We start from the raw sequence: 16,733 nt of genomic DNA on the forward strand, positions 1-16,733 counted from the left end.
CCAAAGCATAAACTGACATCTCGTTCATTTTTCTCTTTTTCCTTACTTTAAACTAACTCAACACCTCAATAACCAATATGTTCTTCACATTTCCAACCTCGGTGCACCAATATTAATAATCGTTTAACAAAGTACCTCAAAAACTCCAAAGAATGCAACTCTTTTATATTTAGCTCTTCAAACTCGGACATTCTCAATATTATCAAAATAAACACCAAATCGTATCCGAACGGACTAAAATGTGATCGATATCGCTAAGGAAAACGTGTATAAAATATGCGATATCATAGAGTCATAAGACTAAATCGACTGTCTGTTAGTTAGCTCTGTTTCGTTTGTTTTGTTAGTTGGATAATACGGAGTATTCCTTTTGTTAGCTTAGTGATGTCTGTTATGTTTCGCTAGTACTGTCTATGGTGGTTTCTTTAACTGTTTTTTTTTAACGGCAGAAGAATTTTATTAACTTACTAGCAAGGCACTAGAAAAAAGTACAAATTACAAAGAATTCATTTGGTTTTGCAACCACAAGGACCAATTAACTCTAGACTTTTTGTATTTAGAAAACAACCAAAAAAAAAAAAAAAAGAAACAATAATGTTATCCAACACATGAAATTTCCTGAAGGTCGTGTCATTGAAATTGTAACTGTTCCGAAGCCGCCATATATTCCAAAGGGTCGAATACAAAATGCTTCTGAAGATTAAACGTTTCTTTCCATTAAGTTGTAAGCCATCGAACCAGGACCAAAATATATCTAGAGAAGCCCATCTAGGAATAGCAATCTTGACCCATGACCCAATGTGATCCCATATATTCTGACTAATGTTACAATTAACAAAAACATGGAGGTCTATATCCGAATTATCATCACCAAGGCACAAACTGAGTTGGAAAGAGTAATACCTTTTTTCTCAAGATTTTCTTTTGTAGCAAGACGATGCATCTTTGGGTGCCAAATGAAAATATTTATTTCGAAGGGAATGTCGTCAACCAATCAGTATTACAAGTGAAGGGTGCAATGGACTACGTATCAATTAGATGCCTTGCATTAGCCAATGTGTAAATGTTATTTTGAGAGCCATCCCAAACCCAAACATCCCTTTCACTGGACAAGGTAATCGGAGCAAGCAGATTTAGCAAAGAGGAAAATGAGGACTGTTCAAAACCACCTCTAAAATCACGCCTCCAACACCAACTCCAAGAACCATTCTGAAAACGATCAGCTACCAAGTCATTTTTCTGAATATCCAATTGAAGGAGGCGGGGAAATCACGATGCTAAAGATATCCCATCGATCCAAGGTTCCTACCAAAAACTAGTAAGTGAACCGTTTCCGAGCTTTATATGCATTAACAAAGAAGAAATAGAATTTTTTTCATGGAGTGCATTAATGCACTTGCAAATAGAGGCCTAAGTACCCGCTGCTAAACGATTAGAACAAGACATATCACCCGAATTACTCCCATGAATGGAATTAATGACCTTAGACCACAAGGCATTTCGATTGATAAGCAATCGCCACCTCCATTTGTAAATAAGAACATGATTTAAAGAAGAGAGAGATTTGCGACGTTTTATTTTGGTGGTGGTGGTTTTTCGTTAGTTGTTTGGTGGTGGCTTTTATTTTGTTCGAGTTTTATTTTTGTGGCCCGGTTAGATCAAGGTTTGGGCTTAGTACGTTCTTGATGTTTAGCTTTATGGTTTATTTACTGCTTTTGAGCCTTATAATTTTCTTGGTTCGGTTGTTTTTTTTTTTCATCTTCTTCAGTTTTGATAGTAATTTTTTTTTTTAATGTTATCGTTATTTTAGAAAAGAAAAAACAAACGAAGAGTCATAGGATCAAGCAATGTATGGAATATTTTGTATACATTCCATATGCGATGACAATAGGTCAAGTGGTAAAATAAAAAATTCTATTGATATAAATGATTTTATTTCAATGTTATTGTTATTTTAGTAAAAAAATAAAAATAAAAAATAAACAACCATATAGTAAAAAGTAAATAGAGATTCCTTTGTCTCTGTGTTAAAAAGTAAATAATGTTTTAACATGATATAAGTACTTTTTTATTAACATTTGACATCCATTTGATACGTTCAAACTACGTAGTATTACTTTATCGGTCATAAAGTTTGGTGTCGGATAATAGGTGGATTTCTCAACCCAGTCTCATAAAAATAATTTACGGAGTACTTCTTAGTCTTAAATCTTAAAAGAACGAAAAGATAAATATTTTTAACTGTTTTTTCGCTCTATTTTTTTTTATTCTCTCTAATTGTCTTATCCTAAATATAAAAAAGTCATAATTATGTTATTTTTTTGTCAAAAGATTTAATTATTTATTAATTTTAACAAAAAACAATAAACTTATCTAGAACCTAAGACTTTCACTAAAAATGAAAAAATCTTTCGAGGAACAAGATACAAAAATCAACTTGGACATCACTTCGCCCAAAGAAAAGTAACCGAACTAGACATAGAAAACAAAACGAAACAAGCGCTAACTTTGGGCGAGCCAGTACTAACCGAATCTAACAAGACTAACAACAACAAATATTAAGGAACGATAACACTACAAAGATATCAAACTAAAATACTAATCTTTATATGCTAACTATGATTTTCACTCATTTAATTTTGATTATGATGTCATAATTGTGCCTTTTTTCTACTACGTAATAAACCATTGATTAAAAAAAAAAAATCCATTGATTGATCTAAAATTTCAACAATTGATTTATATACAAACTCAAGTATCTTATATCTCTTATATAGATACAAACAAATTTAATTACTTTTCTTCACTATCATTTATAAAAAATTTATACTCTTATTATTATTATTAGTTAATTAATAATTAATTTTGTGAAGTTGTAAGTGTACTCTAATAATAATCAAATGAAAAAAAAAAGTGTGAAAAGCTTAAATGTTGTGTAATAATTTTGAAGAAAAAGAAACTTACTAATTACGAAATAATTGATTATTCTTATTTTATTTTTAAAATATGTTGATGAAAAACAGTATGTGCATAAAGAAGCTTAACAACTTGGTACACCAATAATAAGTACGGAGTATATCTTTTATGTAAACAACACTAATGTTTCTAAATATATGGTGTGTTTGGCACACACGCTTCTAGGAATTTATGGGAGCTTAAGCTTATTTTTTTTCATAAGCTCCAGCTTCTAGTCTTGTTTGGCATACAAATATTCCAGAGCTTATGAAAAAAATAAGCTCTGGAAAATAAGCTTGTTGAAGTAGCTTTTGAAGATAAGTTAAGAAGCTTATGGAAGTAAAATTACGTTATTAGCCCCTAAATAATTATTTATCATTTATTTATTGTCCTTTTATGTTATTTTACATACATAAGTTCCAGCTACTTTACCAAACACTTATAAGACATAAGACATAAGCTCCAGCTTCTAGCTTAAAAAATAAGCTCCAGCTTCCAGCTCCAGTCATAAGCTTCAGCTCCAGCTACAAGCTAGTTTCATCCAAACACGCCCATAGTCTAATACTGTCGTTTAAATTAATACGCATAATAATATCAAAGAAATAATAACTATTACTTTATAATTAATAGGTAATTAAATTAATTAGTGAGAATCCATTGGATACGTTTAGAAAAATTTGAATGAAAAAATCTAAAATAAATCGACTATAATACGGTCCGTATTACATTTATCATGGCACCTTTTCGAACCTTAGCTCTAATGAAATTCTGCTCCTTCTCAAATGTCAAGTCATGGAAGATTAATTTAGCAAGTTGTCGAATGAGTTTATGTTCATTTCATTTGAAAAAATCAGAATAATATGGTTTTTCGCGGTAAAACGTGGAACGCCCAGGGGCGAATCTAGTTTTAGACCCGTGGAGTCACGGGACACCACTAGTTTGAAAATTTTTAGCAGAAATTACTCTTTAAATTATACAGGATACCACTAAATTTAACTGTAGGACCTCATATATTTTTCAAATTTATAGTTTTTATTTTAAATTGTATAGCATACTACTAAATTTAACTATTCTGATCCCATAAATTTTTCGAATTTGTAAAATTTTTATAAGGTAAACTACCATTAAAATATAATTAGTACTAAAAAATTTTCGGGACCCCATTGACTTATAATCCTAGAATCGCCACTGAGAACGCCCCGATTGCTTTAAATGAAATCAAATCAAATCTTTCGATTGAATTTTGCATTGATTAAAAGAAAAGAAATTGAATTGGTTAGATTGATTAAATAACCCAAGTGTGTGTGTTTCTTACAATTTAGTTAGTTTGTATATTGGGGTTGCTTTCTTTGCAACCTAAATCTCGTTGTAACTATACTCGTGTGCTCTAGGATGCTTAGTATCTAAGCACTATTCTCTTTGATGGTTAATAAAAGTTTTGCTTGTTTTAAAAAAAAAAAAAAAAAAAAAAAAAAAAAAACATTTATCATGGCAGAATGACCGGGGTAGCTTTGTCAAAATAATTATAGGGGCTTCAAAAGTAAAATTAAAATAATCAAGGGTGTATATTGTATCATTCTCATAATATCCGTGTAAAAAGTAAAATTTACAAGTACAAAAAGAAAGGGAGACAGGGGTGACAAATAAGCAAAGGAAACAAGCAGCTTGGTGTAAGGAGGAAAAAAGTTGGTTGGGCAGTGTGTGTTATATTAGTATAAACAAGAAACAAAACCTATACATACAATCTATACATACACAATTCTCAATCTTTATCTGTTCTTCCTAATATAGAGATTGAGATTTGTTCGTCTATCAAGAAAGATTCAATCTCATATCACTCGTGAATTAATTTTTACACTATTATCTGTAATCTGTATAAAAAGACGTTCAATTCACCTGAATTCAATCCGTTGCAGATTGTGATCCCACGCTTATACTCTAGGGTTTCGGTATGTATTGCATATTCTATCTCTTTATTAATCTAATTAAATCAATCAAACGTATTATATTATATAGCCGTGTTATTGTTTGTTTCTTTAAGATCTGATAACATTGCTGAAATTTGTATGTATTTTGTATTGTTTTTTATATGTAATTATTCATTACTGTTTTAAAATTGTTATTGTTAGATCTCTGAGTTGATAACTGTTCACATTTCTGAATCTACAAAACTTATACCTATATGTATGTATTTATAGTTGTGTCTGATTGAATATTACAGAAATTGTAGATCTTTATTTGTGTGACATCTAAAATTTGTGTGACAAGATTATTATAATTATAACTTACATTATGTAATTATGTATTATACTGTAGGTTTATTTTTATATGCATTTATGGTGGTCGGTCACTAAAATTAGGGTGACAGAATTGTTGCTTTCAGAGTTGTGTAGCTGGCTAAAATGTCAGGTAAGATTTATTTACATTAATTGCAGGACACAATTATTTTTATTTAATAAAGAACACATTTGTAATCATTATGAAATGATTATGTGTTAGGATTAGAAGGACTGGATGCATTTGATGAAATAGGAGATAGGAGGTTGGATTTTGAGAATTCTGAAGATGAGAGACGAAGATCGAAAATCGGGTCGTTAAGGAAGAAGGCTATAAATGCTTCAAATAAGTTTACTCACTCACTTAAAAAAAGGGGGAAGAGGAAAGTTGATTACAGGGTTCCGTCGGTTTCGATTGAAGATGTACGCGATGCGAGTGAGGAGAAAGCTGTACGTGAACTAAGGCAAAAGCTTCTTGATAAGGACTTGCTTCCTGAGAGACATGATGACTATCATACTTTGTTGAGGCTAGTGACTAATTTCAGTTCTAAAATCATAACTATATAAAATATAAAATACAAATGTGTTTATATTTGTTTAAGCAATTAAGCATAAGATATGGATGGATTATGTGATGTGTACTCAATACTCAATTTGTTTGCTAGTGTCACTTTAGGTTCTTGAAGGCAAGAGATTTTAACATTGAGAGAACGATACGCATGTGGGCGGAAATGCTGACGTGGCGAAAAGAGTATGGAGCAGACACTATATTGGAGGTAACCATAATTAATGAAATGGTTTCCTAAATGAGTATCAACTCTTTTACATTTTTAACAACACAACAATTTTTGGTGTTCTGATTGAGTTTGAAATAGTCTTATGCTTACAATTATGATATGAATATTTAGGAGTATGAATTTGAAGAACTAGAAGAAGTATTACAGCATTACCCTCAAGGGTACCATGGAGTTGATATGGAAGGAAGACCTGTTTATATTGAAAGGCTTGGCAAAGCACACCCTAGTAGACTTATGAAAATTACGTCTATCGACCGCTACTTAAAGTACCACGTCCAAGAGTTCGAACGCGCTTTCAGTGAAAAGTTTCCCGCTTGTTCAATTGCAGCAAAACGACAAATTTGTTCGACTACTACAATTCTTGATGTTCAAGGCTTGGTATGATAAATCTTAACGTTTTATTTTTATCTGTCTTATAATTAAAATAATAATTAGCTGTTACTATGACAATGAATATAATGTATGGTTTTCAGGGATTGAAGAATTTTACTCCAAGTGCTGCTAGTATTCTAGGAGCTATGGCAAAGGTTGATAATAACTATTATCCAGAGGTAGATTACTGATTATTAAAAATTAAAATTATTAGTTATGAATTAAAATTTGTTTCTTTGGAGTAATGTATATCGACATTTAATTGCAGACATTGCATCGTATGTTTGTTGTCAATGCCGGGTCAACGTTTAAAAGATATCTATGGCCTGCTGCTCAAAAGTTTCTGGACCCAAAAACGATTTCGAAAATTCATGTGTTGGAACCTAAGTCATTGGGGAAGTTACTTGAAGTCATTGACCCGAGTCAGTTGCCTGATTTTCTCGGTGGTTCGTGTACATGTCCCGGTGAGGGTGGCTGCCTTAGGTCCAACATGGGTCCTTGGAACGATCCTGAAATAATGAAGGTAATGATTGATTTATGCAACTCATAATATTCAAGTTTCGTATGAGTAAAGAGCTATTTTGTAATTATTTGGTTCTTAATTTGTAGGTTGTGAATAATGCAGAAGCTACATTTGTAAGACAAATTACTAGTGTTTCTAGTGATCAACAGAAAGTTGATTCTTATGTTCAGATACAGCCCGTAAAGGCAAGTTTATATGTCAAATATTTTGATTACTAGTTAGGTATAAACTATAATTTCTCATTTATTGAATTAAATTTGTTTGTTGCAACAGGGTAGAAGTATTGATTCGTCGACTGTAGAGTCAGAATCAGATGTAGAGGATCCATGTTCTCTAACTACTTCTGTTAATCCAAAATTAACACCAGTTCGTGAAGACGTAAGTCCGACTCTTATTCATTTGTAACATTTTGCCAATTCTGATATACTGAATGAACTTATGGATTAATTGATATTTGATATTTGATATATAATATAATGCACAGGCGACACCGTCTGATTCACCTGTTTATTATAGTTGCCATGATCATTTTATTCCATCAGAAGAACCTGTTAATCCTCCAAATGAGTGTCTGAAACTAGACAATAAAGAACCAGATTCGGGGTTGGTATTTGCTCAATGGTTGGATATTATTCACGAGCAAATTGTGAAGAGGAGCTTCAATTGCGTTGGAAGATCGCTTGTCTCATTGGTGACTAATTTGATTGATATTATCAGACGTGTTTCGGTTGGTTACTGGAGTAAACAGAACATTGTATGTCCTACTAATGCTGTGGAAGATGAACCAGAAACAGAAACATTAACAGAGACTGTTTGTGAAGAACGTGAGTTTCCATTTGTTGAGCGACTTCAGAAACTTGAAACGTTACTTGAAGAACTTAAAAAGAAACCGGCTCAAATACCTGTTGAGAAGGAACATATGTTGCATGATTCTTTGGAGAGGATCAAATCTGTTGAATTCGATCTTAACAAAACCAAGAGTGTAGGCCCTTTGATAATAACATTTTATTTTATCAATATTAAATTCTTTTCATTGACGTTCTTTGTTGACTTGAACTATTTTTTTTTTTTTTTTTTATCTATTTAAACAGGTACTTCATGCCACTGTGGTAAAGCAACTTGAGATTGCAGCCGTGATGGAAGCTTTGCAGGAATCCAAATTCCGCGTAAGCTACTATACTTTGCACTTAAAGGTGGCAAATTCGACCCATTTGTCTGGAATTGGGTCGATATGAGTTGTATTATATTTCTGATGGTAGTTGTATTTTGGGTGCAGCGACGAAGGATATGTTGAAATCTTGGATGACTATTTTTGGCTGATATGTAATGAGACGGTGCACCGGTACTGACCTCTGTATAAACGAGTAAAGAGCAACTAGGAAGTGAATCTATGGATTAGTGTGATCATGTTGTCAATGATAAAAACGATAGCGATAGAAACAGTTAACTTGGTATAGTAGAGCAGGGCATGAGAAACCAAAAGCAAACAGAATTTACGAAATATATTCATTTTTAGTTTTCTGTATTGGACTTCACATCTTCATATAAACTTTACATTTTTGATTTAAAGTCTCATCAGCTAAGTGCCTAACTATACAAATTGATCAATGGAAAAAATGAAATTAATTATTGTAAAAGGGTTGTTTTGAGAATTTTATGATGTCACAATATTATTTGGCTTGTTATGTTGGACTTTCGAATAATAATTTGGTTCACATAACATACATATACATACATACAATTATTACACATCAATTGAAAACCACTAGTGAATGTGCAATTGAAACTTCCTGCCCTAAAGTTGAACATTCCACTATTGTTAGCTTTTGGCAAAAGATTTTTATTTATTACATATATATGGTATGCTTCCATCAATTCATCCAAATTTTGTGTAAATTTAATCAAATTTGAATTTTATTTGCTGCTGGTGTTGTTTCCTCATTTAATCATGAAGATTACAATCACCTTTCTCCTTGTAATCTGCTGCTGTATCTCTACTTGTTTCTCATCCCTAGTTTCCATCTCAGGTTTCATTTCATTAATTCAATCAGCACTATTTGAATTTGAATTCGAATTCAAGTTATTTTCATAATAATTGTGTTTTTCAGTGCTTTTAGCCCTTAGGTCTAGTCAACATCTGATCTTGACTTATTATTTGTGCAGACGGTGTCTGCACTCCTGTTTCTTCCTCAATTGGACGAACCCTACTTCAGGAGATAAAACGTTAGTATCTTACTGTATTATTTAACTTACTGATCTTATGATTTGGTATAATTGAATTCATTTCTTATTTAGCATTTTGATAATATCTCTGTTAGATTCATTGTATAGATTGTGTGCATATGGTAGTGATAAACTTGTTGCTTAAACCTGCAGCTTGTCCTGTCAACTTTGAATTCAAGAATTACACAATCATAACTAGTAAATGCAAAGCACCAAAGTACCCTGCTGATTTATGTTGTGAAGCTTTTAAAGACTTTGCTTGCCCTTTTAAAGATGGCTTGAACGATTTGTCTAACAATTGTTCGTCAATGATGTTTGATTACCTTAAAAACTACGGCAACTATCCGCCCGATTTGTTTGGCAGCATATGCAGGGATAATAAAATTGGTCTCGTCTGCCCTGCTCTACCACCGGGAGCAGGGCAGAATGATGGCAACGCCGATTCTAATGATAGTTATAAGGTTCGCAGTTTGTCTATGTTGATGGTGTTTAGTGTGGGAGCTTTTATAGTCTTGTTCATGTGGTTTTGATGGATCATGATTGATTCTAGTAACAGCCATAACATTTGCAGCCTGTGAGTTTGTATGAGTTTTTGATGTTTAATTGTCAACCACGTATATTATAATAGATCCGCGTTGAAATTTAGACTTTTTTTATTTTTGTATTTTTTTAATTTTTTTTTTCTTGGAAAAGCGAAAACTTTATAAGTAACTTTTATTAATTTAGATATTCTTGTATGATTATACTTATTTATTATTTATCACGAAGTAATTTCTTACTGTAGTATGCTCTCCTTTAATACTCCATCCGTCTTAATTGGCTTGTTTTCATTTTAAGGATATCCTAATTTAATACGTACTCCAGTCATTCATTTTAAAAAATAAATAAGAATAATAAGTTAAAGTAGTTAGGGAGCTCTCGACTGCAAGTAGCAGTTACTTTTCGACTTGTACAAGCCAATGACTATAAGAGCGGTGGGAGTGGAGCCCGTCCCCAAGCTCGTTCCGAGGCAAGTCGCAGGTCACCCCACTCCCGGACCTCGTCACCTTGTTGCGTCGCACATGGGTCAGTCGCGGTGGCAACGGAGAAAATGGAACATCGAATAAAAAAATAAAAAATAAAAATTCACAACGGATACATACATAGCCGTTGGGCTTTTTGCTGTTTTTTTCTTTTTTCTTTTTTACTTTCTATATATATACAACATATACACAAACACAAACACAAATCTCATTCACAAACACAAATCTCATTCACAAAAAAAAAAAATTGTCAAATTATTATCATCCACAATGGAGTTCACTCTCACCCTATTCTCCCGGATCGGCTCAAGGTTCGGCTAGTGGTGGTGGTGAGGCTAATCTCGGTTTTTCAAAATTTTCCAATTCACAACAATCATTTCCACAAATGTCTCCCGAGCAAATGCAAGCGTTTATGTTGTGGCAACAACAACAACAACAACAACAACAATCACAAGTTCCACAAACACAACAAACACAAGTTCAACAAACACCACAAGCACCAAAACGCAAGTCGAGAGCAAAGGCTAAAGGAAAAGAAGTTGCGGTCGATTCGTCTCAACCTAGAAGACGAACTGAGTACTCGTGAGAACCGGAAGATGAGCTACGTTTAACTCAATCGTGGATTGCGGCTTCTGAACATCCAAACCAAGGCATTGATCAAAAGTCATCTTCGTTTTGGAACGTGGTTATGAATGAGTACCATTCTAGGGGTCCACCTTACAAACGAACAAAGGATATGTTGACCTCCAAATGGACAAAAATGAATGAATGTTGCAGAAAGTATGGTGGAATCGTGAGTCGTCTCAATCGAGTTCCACGTAGTGGTGAGGGTGATGTCAATTTCAAGGAACGTTGTGATGCACAATACAAGGTGGAGACGTTTAAGAAGTTTAACAATTACCTAGCTTGGGAATTACTAAAAGACAAGCATAAATGGAACAACCCGACTCCACTTAAAACAACCAAACGTGGTTGTATTAGTTTGGATGATTGTGATCTAGATGAGGAACCGGAAGAACCGGAAGAGAATCCAAATGCGGAGCTATTTGGGGAGGATGCAACACCACGACCTCCCGGAAAATCAAGAAAATCAAAATCACAAAAGACGTCTTCGAGCTCCGCCGCTTCCGCAAGATCCTCGTTTGATGAAAGTGCAAGCGGCACTTTTGAATCAATGACTAGTTACTTTGATCTGAAAATACTACAAATGTCAACCGCGGGAATGGATGAAGAAGATGCACAGGTTCTTCAAGCGAAGAAAGCGGCGATTCGGGCCAAGCTTCGAAGTGGAAATTGAATCGTTTTGTATTTGTTCTTAATAAATAGGAATTGTAATGTTTTTTTTTTTTTTAGGAATTGTAATGTTTTTTATTTTTATTTTAATGGAAGTTATTTCTATTTATGTTAATTTTTATAATTATATTAATTTATGTTATATTTAAAATCATAAAAAAATAATAAAAATATAAACTGGCATGCCTAACTGACAGAGGTCACCACTCCTCACTTTTTCTAACTCAGCAAGTCAGGCCTGACATGCCAAGTGACCTCAGTCACCACTCCCAGTGTTCTAAGGGACCCGGGTCATGGGCGTCTTTTTAATTATTAATGTTGTTTCTGTTAATAAAATAAATGTATAAAATGTTGTATTCTAAAAGCGAGAGGATTGTTGATGGAAATTAAGATCAATCACATATAGTCGGAGAAAAACCTCTAATTTAAATATATTTATGTCATTGGTGAGGTTTTTACTAGCTTTCTTTCGGTTTGGTCATTTGCTCTTTTAGTTCGATTTGTCAAGGTTTCGTTCTTGTTTTAGACTATTTTCTGTTGTTGTTTGTGGCGTTTTTGATTTTCTTTTGCATTTTGGCTCTTTCTTTGTATTTATTTTGGGTTGTTTCATTCATTGAATGAATGAAGCTTCTCTTTCTATCTAAATTCATTTTTTTTTATATTAAATCTTTTTAAAGAAGTTGAAATTAAAAAAAAAATAACTTTTTAATAAAATTTTCCCTATGTATAAAGCTACTAATTCCTCTTAACTTTTTGATCGAAGTTCAAGAATGACAACTAAGCAAACAAATCTTTGTTAATTTTATGTACTCTTTTTAGGGAAAAGAACAAAAACTTTATTAATAAACAACACGAAACTCAAACACAACCCTCAAACGGGGCACAAAGACGAAAAAACCAAAACAAGGCAAGAAGAAACTAAATTGAAGCCAACCTAACAATAAAACAAGACAAACTAAAACTATACTCAATGACGAAACATAGGGAAACGATAAAAACCTCACATTGGATAATTAAAAGCCACAAATTACCTAAGACCGAACCAAACTTGTCCTCAATCAAGAAAGCTACAAGCCTTCCACGTAAAATTTCTTGAGCTCGGCGCCTTGGACTTTTTTTGTTATAGATTGGAAAAGTGGGCTCCATTAATTCGACGTATAATTATATAATCATAGTAATTGATTCATGTTATGATTTCCTAGGCTAGCTTGAAGGAGAAGGAAACACTGTAACAACCCGGCTTTTTCGACTTGCTTTTGTGCTTTGTGCTTTCACGAAACTGCGTATATATGCGTACTGAGCTAGTTTATGCTCTGGGATCTTATTTAATGAAAAATTACTTTCATTAATATCTTACAACGTGCTATTAAGTGTGTAATCACTTAACTTGATCCCCGAATGCTTTTACGACCGTTGGTGTCACTTGACGTTTGAAACGAGCTATGTACTTGGTACACGTTTAACTTTGGTCATAATCGGAATATTATGACTACGTAATACTAATTGTTATTTTATAATAACAATTACTTGGGTTTTTGGATGCTTAATTACGCTTAGTAATTTACTAGAGCACACTAGTTAGTCTTGTTGGACTTTCTACCTTAGTGGACTTAAGCCCACCCTACTCTAGCTAGTGGACTATTTAATTAGCCCAATTATTAATAACTAGTGACCCAATAATAAGTAAGACAAATGACCATTTATTAGAGGGAACATACTAGCATTTTTGTCAAGCATTATCCTTAATGTTGCATGGGATCCTTAACATGAACACCAACTTTAGACTACTATTAACCAAAAAGCAAAAAGGTGTCCCCCTTGTCCCCCATGTAAACCTACGGCCACCTCACCCCTCCCACACCCTCACCGCCTATAAATACAAGCCTTATTTCACCCATTTTACACTTGATCTCATTTGCAATTTACACACACTTACTCTCTAATTCTCTCTCTAGTCTTTCTCACTCTAAAAATTGTAAGTATTTGATTTTTCTTCTTCTTCTTCCCTTATCTTTCACGAATTCATCATCATCATCAAAGGGTCTAGCTTTTTAGCTTTTGATCTTGATTACATCTTGTAGATTCAAACATGAATTTGAATCCTTCAAGAACATGGAAGATTCAAGCTTTCTAGCTTTGAATCTTCACCTATTTTGTAGATCTAAATCTTTTAGCTTTAATCTTGTTATTTTGTTATAAAGATTCAAACTTGTGTTTGTAATCTTCATGTAACTTAAAGATCCAAGCTTTCTAGCTTTGAATCTTCATTTTTTTTGTTGGATCTAAGTTCTCTAACTTATTATCTCATTATTTTGTTATAAAGATCAAAACTTGTGTTTGTGGTCTTCATGTAACTTAAAGATCCAAGCTTTATGCTTCAAGAACACCAAAGATTCAAGCTTTCTAGCTTTGTAATCTCATAACTTGTGTGAAAAGGATCCAAGTTCTCTAGCTTAGGGTTCCATTATTTTATTTGATCAAGATTGTGTTCATACTTGTTTGATTGAAGGAAAGTTTGTAGCTTTAGTTATAAATAGAACTTGTATTTGTGTTAAGACTAAGGATATGATGTAACATTGGTTCATCATCCATCTAAGACTCTTAAATGAGTTATGTTCTTACTTGGTCTTAACATATTGTGTGTTGATGGTAGAATCTTGGTCAAGGTGATGCTAACTGTGATGACCCGAAAAATTTCGACTTATTTAAACCAATTCTCTATACGATTTTTTTTATTTTGACACGTTAAACAAAGTCTGTTAGATTGAGTCTCAAAATTTTAGAACTGTTTCATATATACAATTACCTTTGACTACTCTCGACGATTCATGAATAATTATATGTATGTATGTATGTATGTATATATATATATATATATATATATATATATATATATATATATATATATATATATATATATGTACAAGTAAAAACGACTTTCCTACAGTAAAACACTATTTGCTACAGTAAAAATGACTTTGCTACAGTAAAACACTATTTGCTACAGTAAAATACTATTTGCTACAGTGAAACCGTACTTTGCTACAGTGCTAAAGTGAAAACGACTTTGCTACAGTAAACACTATTTGCTACAGTAACACTATTTGCTACAGTACACTATTTACTACAGTAACACTATTTGATGTCGAGGAACTAGCAAACAAAAACGGATAAGGCGGCCATGCGATCGCATGGCAAAAACACTGAAAACTCATGCGATCGCATGAGCTACAGTAAAATGGAAAAGTAATATAAATACGCCTGTTTGCTCGACGGATTCTTTACATATTTTTTTTTCTTCTTCAGTAATCAATATTTATATTTAAATTATAATTTTAAATTTAAGTTTAATAATAATAAGGTACATACGAGGGTGTTTTTAATTCGAGTTTCAAACTGCTTTAAGCTAAGGAAATATTGGGTATTGTTCGGGGTATTGTTCTTGAATCCAAGGCCAACCATACAGTCGTCTACCATCATTACGTCTACGCAATTTGCCTACAATATTGAGTCTCAATATTGAACTGTGAGTTTATAGATCCCTTTTTAAATACTTTAAATATTTTTGGGCTGAGAATACATGCAATTTATTTTAAACGCAATAAGACACAAGTACATACTAAATTCTACACTGAGTTAAACCAAAAATCCCTTAGCTTTGGTAACTAGTAGCTGCCAGTACATAGAATATGGACTGGTGGGCGCGAATAATTGTATATGGATCCATAGGGCTTGACATCCCCGTCCGAGCTAGAGCGCTAGCCTTTTAACGGACATATGTTATTTGAGTTTTTGACACGTTGGTTTGCGTGTATTAAAACGAATGGGGTAATTATCATTATAACGTTAAAGTTTAGTTACCAGGATTCTCTGTTACGTAGAATCTATTGATAAATTTTTGATGAAATCTTGTTGTGACGACCCGGAAATTTTCGACTAAATTTAAACTTTATCTTTATATTATTCTGACACGATAAGAAATGTTTGTTAAGTTAAATCTCAAGGATTTTAAACTATGTTTATACATTCATTTAAACCTCGACCAAATTCCAATGATTCACGAGCCATTAAATGAACATATATGAATATGTATGTATATGTGTATATGTTATAATTGAATTCATTTCTTATTTAGCATTTTGATAATATCTCTGTTAGATTCATTGTATAGATTGTGTGCATATGGTAGTGATAAACTTGTTGCTTAAACCTGCAGCTTGTCCTGTCAACTTTGAATTCAAGAATTACACAATCATAACTAGTAAATGCAAAGCACCAAAGTACCCTGCTGATTTATGTTGTGAAGCTTTTAAAGACTTTGCTTGCCCTTTTAAAGATGACTTGAACGATTTGTCTAACAATTGTTCGTCAATGATGTTTGATTACCTTAAAAACTACGGCAACTATCCGCCCGATTTGTTTGGCAGCATATGCAGGAATAATAAAATTGGGCTCGTCTGCCCTGCTCTACCACCGGGAGCAGGGCAGAATGATGGCAACGCCGATTCTAATGATAGTTATAAGGTTCGCAGTTTGTCTATGTTGATGGTGTTTAGTGTGGGAGCTTTTATAGTCTTGTTCATGTGGTTTTGATGGATCATGATTGATTCTAGTAACAGCCATAACATTTGCAGCCTGTGAGTTTGTATGAGTTTTTGATGTTTAATTGTCAACCACGTATATTATAATAGATCTGGGTTGAAATTTAGACTTTTTGTATTTTTGTATTTTTTCAATTTTTTTTTTCTTGGAAAAGCGAAAACTTTATAAGTAACTTTTATTAATTTAGATATTCTTGTATGATTATACTTATTTATTATTTATCACGAAGTAATTTCTTACTGTAGTATGCTCTCCTTTAATACTCCATCCGTCTTAATTGGCTTGTTTTCATTTTAAGGATATCCTAATTTAATACGTACTCCAGTCGTTCATTTTAAAAAATAAATAAGAATAATAAGTTAAAGTAGTTAGAGAGCTCTCGAGTGCAAGTAGCAATTACTTTTCGACTTGTACAAGCCAATGACTATAACGCTGCATTCTTGAGTTTTTTTTTTAATGGAAAGGAAAGAGACGGATTAAAAAATAATAGTGATTCTCGAGTTTTTATTTTAAGCGGAAAGGAAAAGATATGAGATAATTAGGAAGGATAGTGCATTATTTTTTTGTTAAGAACACTCTCCGCCCATAGTTGAACGGATTGGAAAAGATAGTAAAACATTCTCATCCACTTTCTTTTCCATTCTTTTCAGCTCAAAAAAAAACTCGAGAA

General features: G+C 32.8%; 3 protein-coding genes across 3 annotated transcripts; all 3 read left to right on the plus strand.

Annotated features, from left to right (window-relative positions):
• The first annotated feature begins 4,715 nt into the window (after positions 1-4,715).
• On the plus strand, positions 4,716-8,528 carry LOC139885873 (phosphatidylinositol/phosphatidylcholine transfer protein SFH13-like). Its single transcript, XM_071869626.1, has 12 exons — positions 4,716-4,904; positions 5,272-5,364; positions 5,455-5,758; positions 5,908-6,007; positions 6,140-6,406; positions 6,502-6,579; positions 6,669-6,923; positions 7,010-7,108; positions 7,197-7,301; positions 7,408-7,905; positions 8,015-8,089; positions 8,200-8,528. The coding sequence occupies exons 2-12, from the start codon at positions 5,358-5,360 to the stop codon at positions 8,215-8,217; spliced, it is 1,806 nt and encodes a 601-aa protein (XP_071725727.1). The 5' UTR covers positions 4,716-4,904; positions 5,272-5,357; the 3' UTR covers positions 8,218-8,528.
• Positions 8,529-8,690: 162 nt separating this feature from the next.
• Positions 8,691-9,791, plus strand: LOC139885874 (GPI-anchored protein LLG1-like). The gene is made up of 3 exons (XM_071869627.1): positions 8,691-8,950; positions 9,087-9,146; positions 9,300-9,791. The coding sequence occupies exons 1-3, from the start codon at positions 8,872-8,874 to the stop codon at positions 9,674-9,676; spliced, it is 516 nt and encodes a 171-aa protein (XP_071725728.1). The 5' UTR covers positions 8,691-8,871; the 3' UTR covers positions 9,677-9,791.
• A 5,852-nt stretch (positions 9,792-15,643) lies between these two features.
• Positions 15,644-16,054, plus strand: LOC139850565 (GPI-anchored protein LLG1-like). Its single transcript, XM_071840131.1, has one exon. The coding sequence runs from the start codon at positions 15,644-15,646 to the stop codon at positions 16,052-16,054; it is 411 nt and encodes a 136-aa protein (XP_071696232.1).
• Positions 16,055-16,733: the final 679 nt, after the last annotated feature.

Source organism: Rutidosis leptorrhynchoides, chromosome 1 (genome assembly GCF_046630445.1).
Source record: "Rutidosis leptorrhynchoides isolate AG116_Rl617_1_P2 chromosome 1, CSIRO_AGI_Rlap_v1, whole genome shotgun sequence".
Taxonomy (NCBI): domain Eukaryota; kingdom Viridiplantae; phylum Streptophyta; class Magnoliopsida; order Asterales; family Asteraceae; genus Rutidosis; species Rutidosis leptorrhynchoides.